This window comes from Chiloscyllium plagiosum, chromosome 31 (assembly GCF_004010195.1).
Source record: "Chiloscyllium plagiosum isolate BGI_BamShark_2017 chromosome 31, ASM401019v2, whole genome shotgun sequence".
NCBI classification, from domain to species: Eukaryota; Metazoa; Chordata; class Chondrichthyes; order Orectolobiformes; family Hemiscylliidae; genus Chiloscyllium; species Chiloscyllium plagiosum.
Genome location: NC_057740.1, coordinates 16,422,644 through 16,446,039, shown reverse-complemented (window position 1 = coordinate 16,446,039; position 23,396 = coordinate 16,422,644). Strand labels below are relative to the sequence as shown.

The 23,396-nt window shown below is 40.6% G+C and overlaps 1 protein-coding gene across 1 annotated transcript in view; it reads right to left on the bottom strand.

Annotated features, from left to right (window-relative positions):
- The window catches only part of timm44 (translocase of inner mitochondrial membrane 44 homolog (yeast)), an 86,200-nt gene that overhangs the window by 30,534 nt on the left and 32,270 nt on the right, over window positions 1-23,396 (bottom strand). The window contains exons 7-10 of the mRNA XM_043721044.1: window positions 22,276-22,361; window positions 22,066-22,158; window positions 13,664-13,788; window positions 4,263-4,313 (exon numbers count right to left, since the gene is read on the bottom strand). Coding sequence (XP_043576979.1) covers window positions 4,263-4,313; window positions 13,664-13,788; window positions 22,066-22,158; window positions 22,276-22,361 — 355 coding nt within the window. The remainder of the gene's footprint in view (window positions 1-4,262; window positions 4,314-13,663; window positions 13,789-22,065; window positions 22,159-22,275; window positions 22,362-23,396) is intronic.

The window sequence follows — 23,396 nt, the reverse complement described above, 5'->3', positions numbered from 1 at the left end:
GAAGCTGTTGTCTCCTGCTTTCTATTTATATGTTTGTCCTGGATGGGGCTCCTGGGGTTTGTGGTGATGTCATTTCCTGTTCATTTTCTGAGGGGTTGATAGATGGTATCTAGATCTATGTGTTTGTTTATGGCTAAGCAAAGACATGCCAGAGAATTCTTAGAGGCCTGGCACTCCAACCACAGCGCCATAAACCAACACATAGATCTAGATACCATCTATCAACCCCTCAGAAAACGAACAGGAAATGACATCACCACAAGCCCCAGGAGACAACAGCTTCGCTTCACTTGGAGGTCGCCACTGATGATGTTACCTAGCCAGGTAATGAAACGTCTGGATATCAAACCTACAGCTCAGTGAGCACACCTACACCCTAAACCTCAATCTGAGCTTCAAACCTTGCAAAAAAATGCACCTTATTAGTGAAGGTGATTCACAATTGACAAGCTCATTATGCTAACAACTGTATTTCAGATTTTACTTTCACATACTGCATTCACTCTGTGATCTGCTCCAACTACCAACCCAGCTGTATTAAGAATACATAGCGTCATAGAGATGTACAGCATGGAAACAGACCCGTTGGTCCAATTCGTCCATGCCAACCAGATATCCCAACCCAATCTAGTCACACGTGCCAGCACCCCGCCCATATCCCTCCAAACCTTTCCTATTCATATACCCATCCAAATGCCTTTTAAATGTTGCAATTGTACCAGCCTCCACCGCTTCCTCTGGCAGCTCATTCCATACACATACCACCCTCTGCACGAAAACGTCGCCCCTTAGGTCCTTTTTATATCTTTAACCTCTCACTCTAAACCTACGCCCTCCAGTTCTGGACTCCCCCACCCCAGGGAAAAGACTTTGTCTATTTACCCTATCCATGCCCCTCATGATTTTGTAAACCTCTATAAGGTCGCCCCTCAGCCTCCGACACTCCAGGGAAACAGCCCCAGTCTGTTCAGCTTTTCCCCATAGCTCAAATCCTCCAACCCTGGCAACATCCTTGTAAACCTTTTCTGAACCCTTTCAAGTTTCACAACATCCTTCCGATAGGATGGAGAACAGAATTGCACACAATATTCCAACAGTGGCCTAACTAATGTCCTGTACAGCCACAACATGACATCCCAACTCCTGCACTCAATACTCTGACCAATAAAGGAAAGCATACCAAACTCCTCCTTCACTATCTTATCTACCTGCGATTCCACTTTCAAGGAGCTATGAACGTGCACTCCAAGGTCTCTTTTTACAGCAACACTCCCTAGGACCTTACCATTACGTGTATAAGTCCTGCTAAGATTTGCTTTCCCAAAATACAGCACCTCACATTTATCTGAATTAAACTCCATCTGCCGCTTCTCGGCCCATTGGCCCAGCTGATCAAAATCCTGTTGTAATCTGAGGTAACCTTCTTCACTGTCCACTACACCTCCAATTTTGGTTTCATCTGCAAATTTACTAACTGTACCTCTTATGCTTACATCCTACCTTCATAAATATTCCAATTATGGGGTAACAAACAAGAGTTTGGCTTTTTTTTAATTCCTCATTTCTCAAGATTCAACAGTAAAATTGATTGGAAGTAAGGAGTGGAATTAGCAGAGACATTTATGATTGAAAATAGATGCAGAAAGAGGCCGTTTGACCCTTCAAGCCTGCACCACCATTCAATATGATCATGGCCAATCATGCAACTCCAGTATTCCGGTCCTGCTTTCTCTTCATTCCCCTTGATTCTGTTTGCTGCAAGGGCCACAACCAGCTCCCTCTTGAACTGGCCCCAACAGCTTTGTGGTACAGAATTCCACACATTCACAAACAAGTGAAGAAATTCTTCCTCATCTCAGTCCTGAATGTTTTACCCTTATTCTTAGGTGGTGACTCCTAATTTTAGACTTGCCCAACCTTGGGAATGTTCTTCCCACACCTAGCCTATCCAGTCTCATCAGGATTTTATATGTTTCTTGTAGATTCCAGCAAATTCAAGCCCAGTTGATCCAGTCTTTCTTCAATGTCAGTCTTGCCATCCCAGGAATCAATCTGGTGAACCGTTGCTGGATTCCTTCAATAGCAAGAATGTCTTTCCTCAGGCTGGGAGAACAAACTGCACTGAATTCTCAAGGTGTGGCCTCACCAAGGCCTTATATAAAAGCAGCAAGACAACCCTACTCTGATACTCAAATCGTCCCGCTATGAAGGCCAGCTTCCCATTAGCTTTCCTCACCACCTGCTTCACCTGCATCCAACCTTCAACAACTTTTCTACCATCACACCCAGGTTTCGATGCACCTCACCTTTTCCAAAACTGCCACCATTCAGATAATATGCCTCCCTGTTTTTATGACCAAAGTGGATAACCTCACAATTAACCACATATTGCATTTGCCTACTCAGCCAGCCTGTCCACGCCACCCTGTAGCACATACTGCCACCCAGCTTAGTGTCATCTGCAAATTTGGAGATATGACGTTTAATTCCTTTGTCCAAATCGTTAATGTATACAGAGGAACCTTGTATCCGTTTCGTTTATCCAAATATCGAATTATCCAGCAAGATTGCAAGTTCCCAATGCTTGGCTAAACTATATTTTCTGGCATTCAATTATCCAGAATTCAATTATCCAAACGAAATACTCCCCGCCTGTGTCCTTCGGATACTCGAGCTTCTTCTGTATTGTGAATAGTTGGAGTCTTAGCACTGAACCGTGCATTCCCCCATTTGCCATTGCCGGGTACTCTAAATAGGATCACTTTATTCCAACTCTCTGCTTCCTGTCTGCCAATGAGTTTTCTACTAATAACTTACTTTCAATATCATGAGCTTTGATTTTTACTAACTAATCTTCGTGTGGAATCTTAGCAAAACGTTTTGAAAGTCCAGATACACAACATCCACTGATTCACCCTTCGTCCGTTTTACTAATCACATCCTAAAAAAACTTCTAGAAAATTTGGCAAGCATGATTTCCCTTGAGTGAATCCATGCCGACTTGGATGACCCTTTCACCAGGTTCCAAATGTAGAGTTATTACATCCTTAATAAATTGACTTCAGCACTTTCCCAACCACCAATGTTCGGCTAACTAGCCTGTAATTCCCCATTTTCTCTCTCCTTCCTTTTGGAAAAAGTGGCTACATTAGCTACCTTCCTGTCCTTTGGAACTCTTCCAAAGAATGCCAGAAAATGACCACCAATGCATCCACTATTTCTAGGGCCACTTCCTCAACTACTCTGGGATGCAGAGCATCGGGTTTTAATCCCACCAATTTCTCCAATACCATTTCCTGACTAATAAGGATTTCCTTCAGTTCTTCCTTCATACTTGACCCTGTGTCCCCTAACATTTCATGAAGGTTACTTTAAGAGGGATTAGGGAAACTTGTTTCACATTTACCCACCAATTACCACTGTCAATTCTCATGGTTTTATCATAATGATTCTCCAGTGGATCTCAATATTGTCGTCTGCCTTTTAGATGAGCTAGGTCGGGAACTCTACAGGTGCCTCTGGTAATTTTTCCCATTCTAACCTGATTTTCAGGAGGGCTTTCACAGCCAAACCTAATACTGCCTCGATACTTTGGAACACAGGACTGAAGAGCAAGGTTCAGCCCTTTGGCTTCAAGCCTGCTCTACTTGCTTCAATGAGATCATGGCTGACTTGCTTGTGGTCTGAGCCCCACTTTCCTGTCCACCTCCAGTAGCCCTCCACTCCTTTGTCTATCAAAAGCCTGACCAACTTTGCCTTGACAATAAGAGATTCAGCTTCCACTTCTTTCTGGGAAAGAGAATTTCACAGACTAATAACCTTTAGAGAGAAAAAAATACTCATCTCAGCCCTCAAAAGGGAGGCCCCTTATTCCTAAACTCTGCTCCTGAGTTCTAGTCTCCCCACAAAAGGAACATGCTCACAGAATCCATTTCAGCAAGTCTCCTCAGGAGACTTCAATAAGGTTTCAATAAGATTGAAATGCCAACCGGTACAGACCCAACCATACAATGTCCACACACTCCAGCAGGAATGTCAGGATGTGATCTTGGGGTTGTAGGAACTGCTGACTGGTTTTTCCCTGTCATTTAGGTCTATTGAGCACTTCTTTTGGTCGTTCAGCATCAAGCTGCACCCATACACTGATACAGAAAACCTTCCGTATGGCCTCAACAACACTGAATAAATTGATCCTGGGGAGAACATTTATTTTCTTATGCAATTTAAAAAAGGGGGAAGATTTGTTTAACTAAAATACATACTGCTTCATAACACCAATCCTTGAGAACGTCTAGTTCGCCTCTCATGATAGCCTGCAAAACAAAACAGATTTTCAGTCAAAGCCTCTCTCTATTTGTTTCTAGAGTTTCTTAACAAGACAATCAAACAATTCAAATCCAATAACATTTCAACATTATAAGGGAATCAGTTCCTTAGTGTGGCTGCTCAAATTAGTGATTCACTTAAAGGTTGCTATGTCTGATTGATTTTTTAATGATGGGGAATCTGCAATGATGGTATAATTCTAAATGCACAGGAAAGACAGAACTGAAACACACTAAGCAAACTAGTTGCGAGTTACAAATAACATCAGCCACGAAAGAACAAAACAAAGTTCAGCCCATTTCAGTATCCATTTCATGTTTTAGATATTTGGTCATGGGATATAGGACACCTCAGGCTGGGCCAACATTTATAGCCCAACCTTACGGGCCCTGGGAAAGGTAGTGGTGTGCTGCCTTCTTGAGCTGATAGGACTCCAGAACTTTGACAGCGAAGGAGGAGCTATACAGTTCCAAGTCAGAACTGTGTTTGGCTTGGAGGGGAGCCTGCAGGTGATGGTGTTCCTATGTATCTGCTATCCTGTCCTACAGGAAGTTGGAGATTGAAGGCTTGGAAGATACCAGGTGAAAGTGAGGACTGCAGATGCTGGAGATTAGAGTCAAGAGTGTGGCGCTGGAAAAGCACAGCAGGTCAGGCAGCATCCGAGGAGCAGGAAAATCGACGTTTCGGGCAAAAGCCCTTCATCAGGAATCGTCCCGATGAAGGGCTTTTGCCTGAAACGTCGATTTTCCTGCTCCTTGGAAGATGCTGCCTAAAGAGCCTTGGCAAGTTGTTTCAGTGCATCTTGTAGATGGGACACACTTGAGGTCACTGTGCATCAGTGGTGGAAGGAGTGAATTTTGAAGGTGTTATATATGGTCATGGGGGAGTTGGGGGACAATCAAGGGGCTGCTTTAGCCTGGATACTGTCGAGTTTCTTGAGTGTTGTTGAAGCTGCACTCATCCAGGTGGAGAGTAGTCCATCCCTCTCCTGACTTGTGCCTTCTGGGCGGACAGGCTTTTAGGGGTAAAATGGTGAGTTCCTTGCTGCAGAATTCCTAACATCTTACTTGCTTTTGTAGCTACATAATATTACAATGACACTTAAATTAAAAATATTTTTGTACTACATTTTTCACTTATTTACTGAGTAATTATATGCACAACTTAATTTGCAAAGAATTTTACTGTATGAGGGAGGATGTGACCTAGCCAAAAAATATTCTGGCATTCATTGTATCCTAGTCGCTCAAGATTTTATGTTGCATTAGGATCACCTCTTCATGGTTTTGGGCTTAACCCATTCATAGGAGAACCCTTTCATCTCAGAAATCAAATCAAATGAACCTTCTCTGAACCGCTTTTAAAAAGATAATAATTTTCAAATAAAGAGGCTAAAATTGTAGAATACTCTTGATGTAGTCTCACCAATACCTTGTACAACTGCACTAGTATTTCCCTATTCTTAGATTCAATTCTCTTTGCAATAAACAACATTCCATTTGCTTTCCTAATCACACTGTATCTGCATACTAACTTTACTTGACTCATATCAGTACACCCTGATCCCTACATACCACTATGTTCCGCAATGTCTACATTTAATTAGTACAGGCATTTCTTCTATAGTGCAATAGTTGCATTCCTCTGCGACCCTGTGCTATACAAGAATCATTCAATACAAATAACACTTAAACTTTTGGTGATGCAATTGCACTATAGTCAACACACACTTTAAAATTTCGTGCTTTAGAAATAGCGTCCCCTATTCATCAATGGCGTTACGAATTCACATTGACAAAACGCCAGTTGTAGCAGAACGACCTGTATGCTACTTCTCAATTCTTCCCACCAAAATAGAGAAGTTCAAACTTACCCATGTTATATGCTAAATGTTTGCCCACTCACAACCTATATCCCTTTTGCAGACACCCTACCTCCTAACTTACTTTCTGACCTAACCTGGTATTATAGAAAAGTTTAACAACCACACATTTGGTTGCTTTATCCAAACTGTTGATATAAATTGAGAATGGCTGAGAGTTTTGCACTGATTCCCATGATTCTCTGCTAGCAACAACTTGCCAATCCAACAAAGACCCTTTCGTCGCTAAGGTCTGCTCTCCGTTAACTAACCCATCTTTTATCCATTTTAATAAACCAGCTGTCACACCATGACTACCCAAAGTGGAATCATGAGGTGAAATTTTGTGGTTGCAAGATCTGAGACAGTATTGTGGAATTCGGACCAAGCTAAAACAGTAATGCTTTCAGTCTAACAGGCCCTTGCTCTCAGTATTTAGGATAGGTCACAACAATGTGAAGTACTACCCATATCAAGTGTTTTAATACTATGCAAGAACCTCTAATGTGACACCTTATAAAATGTCTTTTAGAAAACTAAGTAAATCACAACTACCAGTTCCCCGCTATCCACTTTGGATTTACTTTGTCTAATAGATAAAGTAAACATAGAAAATAGGTGCAGGAGTGGCCATACAGCCCTTTAAGCCTGCACCACCTTTCAATATGATCATGCAGTCTCAGTATCCAATCCTTTCCTCATCTAGCCTGTCCAATCCCATTAGGATTTTATATATTTCTATGAGACCCCCTTCCCCCTCATTCTTCTAGACTCCAGGAAATACAAGCCCAGTCGATCCAGTATTTCCTCACATGTCAGTGCTGCCATCCTGGGCAACAGTCTAGTGAACCTTTACTGGACTCCCTCAATAGCAAGAATATCTTTCCTCAGACTGGGAGAAACAAAACTGACACAGTACTCAAGGTGTAATTCCACCAAGGCCCTTTACAACAGCAACAAGACATCCCTAGTCCTATACTCAAATCCTCTCACTATGAAGGTGAGCTTCCCATTAGCTTTCCTCGCCACCTGCTTCACCTGTATCCAACCTTCAGCAACTATTCCACCATGATGCCCAGGTCTTCTTGCACCTGACCTTTTCCAAAACTAACATTAAGATAATAATATGCCTTCCTGTTTTTGTGACCAAAGTGAATAACGTCACATTTATCCACATCATATTGCATTTACCAAGTATTTGCCCACTCAGCCAGCCTGTCCACGCTACCCTGCTGCCTCCCAGCATCCTCCTCACAGCACAGACTACTACTCAGTTTAGTGTCATTTGCAAATTTGGAGATATTATGTCCAAATCGTGAACAGCTGAAGTCCCAGCACTGAACTATGTGTTATCCCACTCGTCACTATCTGCCACTCTGAAAAGGACCCATTTAACCCTACTCTCTGCTTCTTGTCTACCAGCTCTCTAAACACATCAACACCTTACCTTCAATACCATGAGCTGTAATGTTCCTTACTAATCTCATGTGGAACCTTGCCAAAAGCCTTTTGAAAGCCCAGATACACAACAAGTGCTGATTCAGTCTTGTCCACTCTGCTTGTCACATCCTCAAAAAATTCCAGAAGGTTTCTCAAGCATGATTTCCCTTTAGTGAACCCATGACTTCCCTTCCACATGTTGGCCCTTCCAAAATTTGAAGGATGTCATAGAATTGATGCAAAAAAGACAATTCATTGAAGTTTTTCATCTTGTAGTCACTTGCACATTCATAAAAATATTAACGTAAGGAGGAACACCACTTGACACTCCATAAGGCAAGAGTGTTGATTGATAGACAAGTAGGCTCTGAATGGTAGAAGCATTACTATGGAGAAAGTATCCATTAACTGACAATCAACTACCAGTTGATTTAAACAAGGCAGATGGACTCTGATTAGTAAAGAAATTGCCTTGAGAAACGAACCAGAGAATAGGTGACACCTATTTTGAGTTGAAATAGGCACAATTATGTGTACATGCACTTTCTGCCTACAGAGAGCAGGGCCCGACACAACCAATTTAAGATGTCAGTCAGGTTTACAAACTGGAAATATCATATAAAAATACATAAGGCCCTGCTCATTGCATGATTTGGAGGAGCTGGTGTTGAACTGGGGTGGACAAAGTTAAAGATCACACAACACCAGGTTATAGTCCAACAGGTTATTTGGAAGCTCCATCAGGCAGCGCATCGAAAGCTAGTGCTTCCAAATAAACCTGTTAGACTATAACCTGGTGTTGTGTGATTTTTATCTGTGTTTTTTGCAGGCAGAATATATACATGTTCGGCCAGTTTCAGTTCAACAAAATAGGTGACTGCCATTCTCTAGTCCATTCTTCAAGGTAATGACTGGCTAATTAATCATCTTGCATAGCTTAAATTTAAACAAATCTTTACAGCTTATTGTCAGGAATCATCTGGTGCATTCTCCATGGCAATCCCTCTACCAAACAGAGTGCATCTGCCATCATCAGCACTCCTGCTCATACAGTACAAAATGTTGAGCCCCTTTATAGAAGTATTTCTTGTACGTGCCCTGATGAGTATAAAACAAAGGTTTGGCAAAATATGTCCTTATTTTTCAGCAATACCCAAGTTCTACATTAGGAGAAAGTGAGGGCTGCAGATGCTGGTGAGTCAGAGTCAAAAAGTATGGTGTTGGAAAAGCACATCAAGGTCAGGCAGCATCCGAGGAGCAGGAGAGTCAACGTTTCGGGCATGAGCCCTTTATCAGGAATTCCTGAAGGGTCGATGTCTGAAACGTCAACTTCCTGCTCCTCAATGTTGCCTGATCTGCTGTGCTTTTCCAGCACCACACATTTCGACTCCAAGTTCTACACTATCAAACCACTAAGGAATTTTGGAAGATTATAAATAATCCAACTGTATCTGTGCCACTACTTCTTTAAGATCTTAGACTGCAGACTATTTTCTCCTGGGGCATATTCATCTTTAGGTCTAACAGTTTTCCTCGCATAATTTTCCCCAGCGATATTGTTCTTTAAGTGTCAAGTCTTTCTTTCATGAAGACAGACAAAACTGCTCAAAGCCTCCACATTTTTTTGTTTTCTATTATGAATTTCCCAGTCTCTCTGAAGAGAATCAACACTAGCTTTAGTTACATTTTCATATTCAAATGCATGCACAAACCTTTACTGTAAACCTGGCTCTAGAACATACTGCTGTAAGAAACTGTCCTGAAGCACAAATTTCCCAGGGTACATTTGCCAAACTCATTTTCCCAATCTACATGTAAATTAAAGTCGTCCATAATTTTTGCAGTTCACCTTTGACACGTCCCACTTATCTTTTTCTTGATTGCAACATCAAACTGTGCAACAACTAATGGGGCAGCCTACAAACTACTCCAAGTGACCTCACACCTTTACTATTTTTAAAATGATTCTGCATCTTGAGCATTTAAGTTAAAGGTCATCTCTCTCTGAATTGGTGCTACCTTTAATTAACATGGCTCCTCAATATCTTTCCTAGCTATCAAAGTACTCTTCAATATTCAGGTTCTAGCTTTGGTCACCTTTCAACCATGTCTCCGTAATGCTAATAGGTCATACACATTTATCTCTATCTATGCTAACAATTGATCTCTTTTGTAAGAAATGCTGCATGCACTAAGATACAGGAGCTTGAATTATTTTCTGTTACCATTTTTCGATCTCTGGCCTTATCGGCTGATGCATTCTTATATTTGCATGTCTGCCTCTTCCTTTCACACACTGGCAATCATCACCCAATGGCTGTAATTTGTTTCCCTGAACTATATCACCAATTACGTGATCCCTGTCTACTACTTCAAAACACTGACACTTAGTCAGATATGTTTGTCTTGGATCTCACTTAGATCACTCACTTGCTTTCAATAAGACAGATAGCTTAGCAGGGTGCCCCAATATGCAACAAATACATTCAATCTTGAATGTTTAGATGAATAGTGAAAAATAATATACTTCAAATGGTGCACACTCAAAAAAAAGGCAACAGGGAATCCTCAGTGTATGGCTGTATAAGTTTATAAAGGAGACACCATAAGTGTATGAGACCATAAAGAGAAACATTGGTTTTTGTATCCAGTAAACATAAGAAATAGAATCAGCAATAAGCCATTTGTCCCCTTGAACTGGCTAACTATTAAATAAGATGATGGCCGATCTGTTGCCAGTTTAACTCCACTTGTTTGCACCCCATAATACTCAACTCTCTTGTTGATCAACCATCTTTCTCAATCAACCTTGAATATATTGAAGCCTCTACTGTGGTCTTTCAAAGAATTCCAAACATGAATGATGTTTTAAGAGAAGCCATTGCTCATCTCAGTCTTAAATAGAAAACTATTTATTTTTAAACTGTGCCCCCAGTACCTGATTCTCTCAAGTATTAGAGGGCATAGGTTTAGGGTGAGCGGAAAGATATAAAAGGGACCTAAGAGGCAACTTTTTCACACGAGGGTGTTGCGTGTATGGAATGAGCTGCCAGAGGAAGTGGTGGAGGCTGGTACAATTGCAACATTTAAAAGGCGTCTGGATGGTTATATGAAGACAAAGGGTTTAGAGGGATATGGGCCAAGTGCTGGCAAATGGGACTAGATTTCAGGTTAGGATTTCTGGTCTGCATGGATGAGTTGCATCGAAGGGTATGTTTCCGTGCAGTACATCTCTATGACTCTAAATTGAAATATTGTCTTGACATTTTACTCAGCGAGTCGTGAGTTCATGGAATGCCCTGCCAGTAGCAGTGGTGGACTCTTTCTCTTTATGGGCATTTAAACAGGCATTGGATAGGCATATGGAGGATAGTGGGCTAGTGTAGGTTAGGTGGGCTTGGATCGGTGCAACATCGATGGCCAAAGGGCCTGTACTGCGCTGTATTTTTCTATGTTCTATCTACCATATCACAAACATCAGGTTTTATATGTTTCAATAATATCACCTCACATTCTTCTAATCTCCAATCAATATTTCCTCAATCTTTCCTCAAAGACAAACTCTTCATCTCAGGATCAACCCAGTGAACCTCCTCTAAACTGTTTCTAATGCAAGTACAGAGGAATCTCAATTATCTGAAGGACATAGTGGGGATTATTTCATTCAGTTCATCGAATTCTGGATAACTGAATGCCAGATAACAGGTATCGGGACCTTGTGGTCTTGCCGGATAATCCGATATTCAGTTAATCAAATGCCGGATAATCGAGGTTCCTCTGTATATCCTTGCTTCTGTAAGAAACACCTAAACAGAACACAATACAACAGACTAATTCCTGTTAAAACAGCACTGATGTTGTATGAGATGTTGAATCGGTTAAGATTACACTTATTGGAGCTCAGAAGAATGGTGGAGGGGATTCTCATAGAAACCTAAAACATTCTAATAGAATTAGGCAGGGTAGATACAGGAAGGATGTTGCCAATGATGAGGGAGTCCAGAATCATTTAGGTAAACCATTCAGGACTGAGACAAGGAGAAATTTCTTTCTCCAGAGAGTGGTGAGCCTGTGGAAGTCACTCCCACAAAAAGCATTCAAGATTCAAACATTGTTTATGATTTCAAGAAAAGAGTTAAAATATAATACTTGGGCCTGAAGGGCCCAAACTAGGATGATCAGTTGTGAGCTGTATTAAGAGGATGAATTTAGAAGTGTGTGGGAAGATGGTGGAGTCACCACACTCGCTTTATTGTATTCTCTCCTGGCCTAGTGCACATAACATTCAGCCTCATCTTCAAGTTGAATGAGAAATTGAATTATGATTGCTTCTGATCCTTTACCACAAAGTCATTCATTTAATCCTGTCTCATTAACAGGTCTAACAGGCTGTACTCTGGTTCGTATGTATCATTCTAAGAAATTGTCCTGATCAGTATGAACTCATCTTCCAGGTGACATTTGCTAATTTGATTTTTTTTTAAAATGTGTTGATTAAATCATACTTCGCATAGTATGTTTCCTATAAGTCTCCATTATTTTCAATTTATATTCATTCTTTCAACATTGTTACTTCCTTCCTTACCCATTTCTAAACACTACCTAAACTCATTCTATATTTTAATCCTCCTATCTAAGATCATTTCACATTATTAGACTGATCTTATCCCTTTTTAGCAGAAATACCTCGCTTCTTTCCCTTCTTTCTGTCCTTCCAAAATCCATTAATTGGGTGTACAATTGGATATGCCAGTACTTATTATTCATCCCTAAACGCTCAGAGGGCAGTTGAATGTCAGTCACTGCTGTGGTTCTAGAGTCACATGTAAGCCAACCTGGTTAGGAATGAAGGACATTGTTGTAAAAACTGATCTAGTTTGCTAATCAATAATTTGGAGGTGCCAGTGTTGGACTGGAGTGGACAAAGTTAAAAATCACACAGCACCAGGTTATGGTCCAACAGATTTACCTGGAAGCACTAGCTTTCGAGGCATTGCCTCTTTATCAGGTATTTGTAGAACATGACCATACGACACAAAATTTATAGCAAAAGGGTTACAGTGTTATGGAGTTATAATGATATATTAAACAACTTTAGTTTAAAAAAAACACACACACCAGGTCATACTTCTTCATCTAAATTTGTTTAAGTCTTTCATCTTTTAGAATGGGCTATGGTGATTTTCATTCTTTAATATGTAATTCCCAGAATTACATTCTCAAGGTGACATCAGATTATCTGATAATAGGTGCCACCTCAGCTCAGAAAATGCATTAAGTGCGTGAAGGTAAAGTCCATACCAACATTGAGTCAATTCTATTTCTACAGAATCTTACATGGATTTATGCATCAAAACTATAGTTGCACATTCTAGGATGCATATTTGGCCTTCTCAGACAGGACTGGCAAATTTACATCACTCCAAGTAAAGTTGGAGTTGGAATGTCAAAGGTACACAAAATCCCTTTCTATAAAGAATACAATGTCAATACCTTCCAAAATCGATTATACACCTGTATTATTTAAAAATGTTTCCTTCCTACAATATGATTAGGTACAGTTTCACGACATCATTCTGCATATGAACATCAGCCATCAATGCTGAGTTTTCCTGGGTCTTGAAATATGTGTATTTTCCAGCAGGAATCAAGCTGATTCTTCCCTTCTTATTCAGTGGTGTTAACATCAGGCATGAATCATAACCATTGCCATGGGTCAGGCCAGTTAACTTAGGAATCAAATCTGGAATTTCTTTAGTCCACACAGTTCAGTATCACACTGAACTTAGTCGCTTAGCCACCTGACATGCTCAGCCACTGGTGTCCTAATATTTTAAAGGAAATTCAAATGTTACACAAAATCAAAAAGAAATTAAAAATATTTGGGAAAATACACTTTCAAGCAAATGTATTTGTCAATTAAAGGAAATACCATTGTACTTCTACTTTTCATTTCACTGATCTTTTATAGCAAATTTCATTTTCCCTGAATTCTTCCCCCCACCTGAAATATAGAAATTAAATGTCGTCAGGTACCTCCAGAACATTTGGAATGATGTCCCTCTCGCATTGCTTTAAAAATGTGTCTTTATCAAAGCTTGGGTCAACCTTCAGAATTTCTGTCAGCACCTCTGACATTTCAGTCTTAGAAAACAGCCCCCCTGGGAAATGAAACATACACAATCAGCTCAGGGCCTGTGTGATCAAAAACAAGACAATGATCTTGAAACACTTCCAACAAATTAGTAAAACAAAACTGTGGCTGCAGCCTTTCCAAGGTTCATGTATTTCAGAGCAAAAGGAAAATGTCAACAGCTCTGGTCTAGAAATGACTGCAATTCAAAGTATGAGAAATAATTTCACTACAACACTTGCTTTATTTGGAAACAACCTATCCTTACATACTGGGGACATAATCAATCTGTAAGATGTGTTCTGCCAAATATTAAGGACATTTTGTTGTGTCTTTTTGAGACAACCAATTCAGTGGTTAGACAGTCTATGAAACTTAGGACAAAACCTCCCAACCCACCCTTCCCCAACACATTATATTTGCATTTTCCATTCAAAATTAAAAGGTTAAGTTTTTGTTTTTTTTATTTCAGTTTAGTGTGTTTTAGGAATTTGTTTCTTCACGGCTCTGTTTTAATCTAAATTCTCTTTGTAAATCATTGCAGGATTAAATGAGGCAGCATTAGTTACCAAACCAAGCCTGCCAGCAGATTAATCATAATAAACACCAGGGGGTTTCAATGGAAAGTGTGTGGGCTGAGACAACATCACTATAAAGCTAGTGGGTAAAAAAACACACACATACAATGGCACCCCAGGGGCAGCTCTGTTTTAAAGCCTGAAAAAGGAAACCAACTGAGAAGAGAATGTTGGCCCTGCATCTGGAAGATTGAAAGCATTTGGCTGAAAGTTGCAAATAAACATTTGCAGTTGTAGGCTGCTTTTCCATGATGTCTAGGCAAAAGTGAGAACAGCAGATGCTGAGATTAGAGTCAAGGATGTGGTGCTGAAAAAGCACATTGCTGATGAAGGGCTTTTGCCCGATACATCGATTCTCCTGCTCCTCGGATGCTGCCTGACCTGCTGTGCTTTTCCAGCACCACACTCTTGACTCTGCCTTTCGGCGCAGACTTAGGGCCAGAAAAGGTGTCCTTTAGCCAAACAGTAAGTTTTCGACTTTGATGATACAATAATTGGATTATTCTGAACTGTTTGAGTGTTTTAACTAATCAACACATCAAAACATATTCAAACCCCATTAACAAGTTTCTCTCTGGGGTACAATCTTCCAGGCATCTCAGTATACAGTTTAGACTACAATACTTATTTTTGCATATTTTAGTAACAACCCAGATTAAAAGATTAGAAGTACATTTGTTGCTAACATAAAATGAAATGGATGGATTAATTACAAAAGAGAGGTGGATATCATCCAAAAGAATTATGGAAGATTTAATTGACTGGCGAGCAAAATCCAAAAGATCAGGGTTCTAAATTTCTGAAACAGATTTAAGGTGAGGTATTGAAAACAAGAGGACAATATGGCAACAACAGATAATCATCATGGGAGTTTTCAGGGTGTAAGATCTTAAAAATGAAAATGTCAGCTTCTTTGGTAATCAGTTGCTTAAACAATAACTATCTGAGTCGTATACAGATCAGGTGCTGCTAGGATGGCTTCCGCAGACAAGGATGTGTAGCTAAATATGAGCGTTGCAAACAGTCCATCAACCACAAGGTGAGTGATGGAATATTCGCCACTTACTTGGAAGTGCAGCTCCAACGACACTCAAGGAGGTCAACACCATCCGGAACACAGCAGCTCATTTGATAACCACATAACCACCATCTTTAACATGCACAGTGGCATGACTGAAGAAATGGAGGGCGAGGGTGGGCTTTAGATTCCTGGATCACTGGTTCCATTTTTGGGAATGATGGGACCTGTACAAGTCAGACTCATTTCATCCAAATCATAACAGGACCAACATCCATGCGGGGCAGAGGCTGGTGCTGTTTACAGAGAGAGGAAGGAGTCGAAAAACGAGTGGAAATCAAACAAACAAATATAGAAGGAAGTGTGGAAGAAAAGCAGAAGCAATAAGAGAAATATTGGGTGAACCTAGTATGAAAGGCTTATAGGGGACAGAAGCTGAAAATGTACTGTAGAGCTTTTAAGCCAGCATATAGTAATTCTACAAAAAGAGGGAGTGCTGCTGGACCTAATTTTGGAGAACAAAACTGGGCAAGCAGAAGGAGAGACAGTGGGAAAGCATTTCAGTGAAAGTAACCATAACTCAATAAGATATAAGGTGATTATGGAAAAGTGCAAAATTAGATCAGAAAGAAAAAGGTTCTAGGAGAAGGCGACTTTAATATGATAAGACTGAACCTGATCGAAATGGACTGGGAGAAATTAAATGTACATCAATGCAGTAATGACGTTCAAAAGGAAGATATCATAGAGATGTATAGCAAAGAAACAGACCTTTCGGTCCAACTCATCCATGCCGACTAGATATCGCAAATTAATCTAGGAGTATTTGCCAGCGTTTGGCCCACATTCCTCCAATTCCTTCTGAAGCATGTACCCATTCAGATGCCTTTTAAATGTTGGAAATGTACCAGCCTCCAGCATTTCCTCTGGCAGCTCATTCCATACATGTACCACTCTCTGCGTGGAAACGTGGTTCCTTTTAAATCTTTTCCCTCTCACCTTTGGACTCCCATATCCAGGGAAGACAACCATGGCTATTCATCCTCCCCATGCCCTTCATGATTTTATAAATCTCTAAAAAGTCACCCCTCAGCCCCTGACATTCTGGGAAAAGTAGACCCAGCCTACTTAGCATCTCCCTATAGCTCCAACCCTCCAATCCCGACAACATCCTTCATATCCTTTCAAGTTTAACACATCTTTCCTATAGCAGGGTGATCATAATTGAATGCAGTATTTCAAAAGGGGCCTAACCAATGTCCTGTACAGCTACAACATGACATCCCAACTCCTGCACACAATGCACTGACCAATGAAGGCAAATGTACCAAACGCCTTCTTCACTACCCTGTCTACCCACGATTGCAACTTCAAGGAACTATGAACCTTCACTCCAAGGTTTCTTTGCTTAGCAACACTTGCCAGGGCTCTACCATTAAGTGTCTAAGTTCTACCCTGATTTGCCTTACCAAAATGCAACGCCTCACATTTATCTGAATAAACTCTACCTGTCAGTCCTTAGGCGATCTGAACATGTTCTTGTAGGTGGGGGAGAACAAGTCCCGGGAATGTACAAGATTGGATAAGAGAAAATGAGAAGATCATATTGGATATCTACGGCGAAAACAATAGAACACCTAGAGAAACAAGGAAAGCGCAGAAGGTTCCTTAAAAAAATAAACTGGCAAAGCGAAGCTTGAAGATAAAAGAACACTAATGGGTAAAATAAAGGATAATCCAATTAAGTATCGAAGTACATTCAGACAAAAGATAACCAGGAAAGAGTAAGGATCTTTAAGGACTAACGCTGCAAACCATGTGTGGAACTGAAGATGTAGGCGAGGTTTTAAATCATTACTTTGCATCTGTATTCACTGTCCAGAAGGTGGTGGATATCTGGAATCTACTTCCTGCAAGGATGGTAGTTGCAGGAATTATTGCAACGTTTCAATAGTATTTCGATGAATATTTGAAATGCCAGAGCATACTAAACTCAGGGCCAAGTACTGGGAAATAGATAAGAGCAGATTGATGCTTTAAGACTTGCATGGACTGAGAGCCTATGACGCTAAGAACCTGGTTAAAAAGCCCAAAGGACGAGCAATGAAGAAGTGACAGGAACAATAGATAGGCAGAAGTGGCTATTGCAGATGCTGGAGATTAAAACTGGAAAAGCACAGCTGGTCAGGCAGTATCCGAGGAACAGGGAAATCGACATTTCGGGCAAAAGCCCTTTATCAGGAATGAGGCTGGGAGCCTCTGGGATGGAGAGATAAATGGAAGGGGATGGGGCTGAGGAGAAGATAGCTGAGTGTGCAATAGGTGGATGGAGGTGGGGGGGGGTTCGGTGGTGAAGGTGATATGCCGAAGGGGAGGGTGGAGCACATATCTCTTCAGCAGAAACTGCCCTTTTTCACTCAATGTTCTAGCAAATTTCACTCAAATACAGAAACCCCTAATAAAGCACACAAAAAGGCAAGTGAAAGACGCTCATAGAGTCATAAAGATGTACAGCACAGAAACAGACCCTTCGGTCCAACTCCTCTATGTCGACCAGATATCCCAACCTAATCTTGTCCCACCTGCCAGCACCCAGCCCATATCTCTCCAAACCCTTCCTATTCATATACCTATCCAGATGTTTTTTATATGTTTCAATTGTACTAGCCTCTACCACGCTCTCTGGCAGCTCATGCCACACAAGTACCACCCTCTGCATGAAAACATTGTTCCTTAGGTTTCTTTTAAATCTTCCCCTCTCACCCTAAACCTATGCCCTCTAGTTCTGGACACACCCACCCCAGGGGAAAAACTTTGTCTATTTACCCTGTCCATGCCCCTATGAGGTCACCCCTCAGCCTTTAACGCTCCGGGGAAAACAGCCCCAGTCAACTCAGCCTCCCTATAGCTCAAACCCCCCCCCCCGACCCTGGCAACATCCTTGTAATTCTTTTCTGAACCCTTTCAAGTCTCATAACATCCTTCCGATAGGAAGGAAACCAGAATTGCAAGCAACATTCCAAAAGTGGCCTAACCAACGTCCTGTACAACTGCAACATGACCTCCCAACTCCTGTACTCAATACACTGACCAATAAAGGAAAGCATACCAAACGCCTTCTTCACTATCCTTTCTGCCAGCAACTCCACTTTCAAGGAGCTACGAACCTGAACTCCAAGGTGTCTGTTCAGCAACACTCCCTAGGACCTTGCCATTAAGTGCATAAGTCCTGCTAAGATTTGCTTTCTCAAAATGCAGCACCTCGCATTTATCTAAATTGAATCCCATCAGCTCACTGGCTCATCTGATCAAGATCCCATTGTAATCTGAGGTAACCTTCTTTGCTGTCCACTACACCTCTAATTTTGGTGGCAGCTGCAAACTTACTAACTATACCTCCTATGTTCATATCCAAATCATTTACGTAAATGACAAAAAGTAGTGGATCCAGCACTGATCCGTGTGGCACTCCACTGGTCACAGGCCTCCAGTCTGAAAAACTACCCTCCACCACCACCCTCTGTCTTCTATCTTCAAGCCAGTTGTCTATCCAAATGCTAGTTCTCCCTGCAATCCATAAGATCTAACCTTGCTAACCAGTCCCCCATGGGGAACCTTGTTGAACACCTCACTCGTCCACTGCTCTGCCCTCATCAATCCTCTTTGTTACTTTTTCAAAAAGACGCAATCAAGTTTGTGAGACATGATTTCCCATGCACAAAGCCATGTTGACTATCCTTAATCAGTCCTTGCCTTTCCAAATATACGTATATCCTGTCCCTCAGGATTCCCTCCAACAACTTGCCCACCACTGACGTCAGGCTCACTGGTCTATAGTTCCCTGGCTTGTTCTTACCACCTTTCTTAAACAGTGGTACCACATTAGCCAACCTACAGTCTTCCGGCACCTCACCTGTGACTAGCAATGATACAAATATCTCAGCAAGGGGCCCAATCACTTCCCTAGCTTCCCAGAGAGTTTCAGGGTACACCTGATCAGGTCCTGGGGCTTTATCCATCTTTATGCGTTTCAAGACATCCAGCACTTCCTCCTCTGTAATATGGACATTTTTTCAAGATGTCAACATTTATTTCCCACATTCTATACCTTCCATGTCCTTTTCCACAGTAAACACTGAAGCAAAATACTCATTTAGTATCTCTCCCATCTCCTGAAGCTCCATACAAAGGCTGCCTTGTTGATGTTTGATGGGCTTTATTCTCTCCCTAGTTGCCCTTTTGTTCTTAATGTATTTGTAAAAACACTTTGGATTCTCCTTAACCCTGTTTGCCAAAGCTATCTCATGTCCCCTTTTTGCTCATCTGATTTCCCTCTTAAGTGTCCTCCTACTGCCTTTATACTCTAAGGATTCACTCTCCTGTCTATACCTGACATATGCTTCCTTCTTTTTCTTATCCTACGACCAATTTCTCTATTCATCCAGCATTCCCTACCTCTACCAGCCTTTCCTTTCACCCTAACACAAATATACTGCCTCTGGTCTATCGTTCTCTCATTTCTGAAGGCTTCCCATTTTCCAGCCGTCCCTTTACCTGCGAACACCTGCGCCCAGTCAGCTTTTGAACGTTCTTGCCTCATACTGTCAAAATTAGGCTTCCTCCAATATAGAACTTCAATTGTTAGATCTGGTCTATCCCTTTCCATTACTATTTTAAATGTAATAGAATTATGGTCGCTGGCCCCAAAATGCTCCCCCACTGACACCTCAGTTGCCTGCCCTGCCTTATTTCCCAAGAGTAGGTCACGTTTTACACCTTCTTTAATAGGTACATCCACATACTGACTCAGAAACTTTTCTTGTACACTCTTAACAAATTCCTCTCCATCTAAACCCTTAACACTATGGCAGTCCCAGTCTATGTTTGGAAAGTTAAAATCCCCTACCATAACCACTCTATTATTCTTACAGATAACTGAAATCTCTTTACAAATTTGTTTCTCAATTTCCCGCTGACTAATTGCCGATGATGTAGAAAAACAACCCAGTGAAGTATGTTGAGCAATGAGTTTCATGTCAGGATTTCAATTATATCACAAACCTGCCCTTAATCATCATTCTTCAAGGCTAGAGCATCACTGTCCTTCTGATCTTTTCCAGGTTTTCACACTGCATAGTTTGCATTAATACAGTCTGTCTTATAATTCTGTTTCAGTCACACAAATTGAATACAGTCAATGTAAGACCACCTTAAAGTGAATTCAGCCCCATTTATATCTACCGCAGCTGAGATTAAGTGAATCACACAAAATTCTGAGATATTCTTTTCTAAAAATATCCATTTTACAAAATACAATTGCTAATTTAAAAGAATGTAGGTTTCTGATTTAATTGTGAAACACCCTGCAGCATGTCTTCCACGTTCATACATATAGTGTTACACAAAGGCAGCAGTGTCACTCTAATCAGTAGGCCTCAGGTCACAAACATGGTCCAGTCTAAAAATCCCATTATCTGTAGTATAATGATGATTAAAGACTTGTAACATGATCTTAAACGTATTATTTTATATAATAAATAACGATGTATTGCAAATAATGGAGAAAGACTGTCAAAGTTTCTTGTCTTGCACTCATTGGTACAGATGCAAGTACAGGAAATTTCAAAGAGAACGACAATTTAACCTATAAGACCAAAAGGGTACAAATTGGTTAGCAATAGGACTCCTGGTTGTTGTTGGGAATGCAACAAGAAACTGGTATCCCTCGTCTTTTGATTAGTTGAAAATGTACAATGTCTGGACTTATTCTGTTTACAAAAGATAGGGCTCTGAATATGAATTTATGTAACAGAGTTAGTGACAGTGGTTTCCAGGCCCTTGTAACATGTTTCTCAAAACCAAACATCACGTGTCCGACACTCTCTATCCTAGTTGCTAAATTCCATCAAAAATTGACTAAACTTTAACTAAAGATCCATTGACTACATGCAAGTCCTCTGCCATTGGTCTTCTCCCGAGTCCACAAGACATTAAACTGAAAATCTCTGCCCTTGCTCAAATCTCTACAACCTCATCTAGCTCGAGCCGGACCTCATTTACACCTGATCCACCTTTAGTGGCAGTCTTCAGATATAAAATCCACACAAGACTCACTCCCTAAAACTAATAGCCTCTTAATAACTTTCAAATGCTGCGAGAAACTTAATGCAAAATTCTGCAGATGCTGGAGATCTGAAATAAAAACAAAGTGCTGGAAAAATTCAGCAAGTCTGGCAGAATCTGTTGGGATCAAAACAGAACTAATGTTTCAACACTAATATGACTCTTCTTCAGAACAAGAGAATCTATTAGGCTCAATGTCAACTCTTTCTCATTCCAAAGATGCTGTCACAACTATGGAGTTTCTTCAGTACTCTGCCTACCTCACCATTTCTTGAGACATTTCTTAACTCATCTTTTACAACCTCCGAACTGTGAACTTTCTCATGAAATATTACATTAAACATGTTTTATAAATGCAAATTTTTTGTTAGACATTCAGGTTGAGATTGGGGTAACAATGAGAAATAATGGCTCAGAAGGCAAGCTACTTATTTTCACCTTGTATCCTGCTGTTCTGAAGTGAAGCTGCGACTTTGGTGTAGTCTGCTTTATCATATTCTGATGTGACATTTAACTGAAACATTTTAATAATGCATTCCTTCTGCTCCAAACTCCACAATGAAAGAGCACCCATTTTTTTATTTACCTATCAAATCAGTGACTTTGTCTGTTATGGCTCTCGATGCCCTAATAAATGTGTTGTCACTTTCATCGTATTTCATCTTCATTTCAAAGAACCCTGCAAAGGAAAATTAGAGTAAGTGACATTTATTTTGCCATCTAAAACAGAGACAAATTGATCAGGTGAATTGTCAGGCATTGTATATTTTGTGTTCTGATGACAATGAGTGCTTACTGTTAAAGACAACATTATTGTCCTTGAATTCCTTCCACTGCTGGTACCATTTTGAATCTTTATGGAGAACCATCCCCATAGCTTCTCTGTAAGAGAACAATTGAGATTGTAAATGTCAAGTCTGAGCATGGCCAACGGTTGAACATAAGCTATATCATTGATTGTAGGAGTTGATTTTTACCGAAGTGATGAATTCTTTGCAATTTCTCATCAATAGCTCCACCTATGGTTTAGTTTGGAAAAATCAGTGTGAAATGCACCATACAGACCCTTTGTTCAAGGTCACAATTAATATCCTCTATAGTTGCATTTACATCCATCTTCAAATTCATACCTCTCTGCAGCCTTTTGACACCAGATCATATTATTTTCCTTCAACAATTTTTATTGGTTGCTATGTGCACAGCAATCTTCCATTCATATCTTTTCCACAATGCCCTCCTCCAATGCCTTCCCCATCTAAACCCAATTGATCAACACGGTTATACACCCAGCACTTTAGCTTGGTTTTATTTATTTGTTATGCATATGATCCTCAGAGATTATCCAGAAACAGATTGCATATGTAAAAGGTGAGAGAAAGTGAGGGCTGCAGAAGCTGGAGATCAGAGCTGAAAATGTGTTGCTGGAAAAGTACAGTAGGTCAGGCAGCATCCATGGAACAGGATAATCGACGTTTCGGGCATAAGCCCTTCTTCAGGAAGGGCTTATATAAAAGGTGGACATCCATCTTTATCTTCCCAGTTCCTTCTGTGTTTTTAACCTTCTATTCAATTTCCTGTTTGACACTAAGATGAACCCAAATTTTTTAGCAATTTTAAAAGCTAAAGGGAAATATTTCCTTGTGGCTCCAGTCACAATTGATTTTCATCTTGATTAACTTCCTTGTCTGCCATCTTCAAAATCTAGTGTTTTTGAACCCTGTTGTTTGATCTTGAGCTAGGTTTCATTGGATAATTCTTGGATAATTGGGGCTCTTTTTGGGGTAGGTGGGACCTCTACAAGCAGGATGGTCTTCATCTGAACCACAGGGATACCAATATCCTGGCGGGGAAATTCGCTAAGGCTATTGGGGTGGGTTTAAACTAATCCAGCAGGGGGATGGGAACCAAAATTGTAGT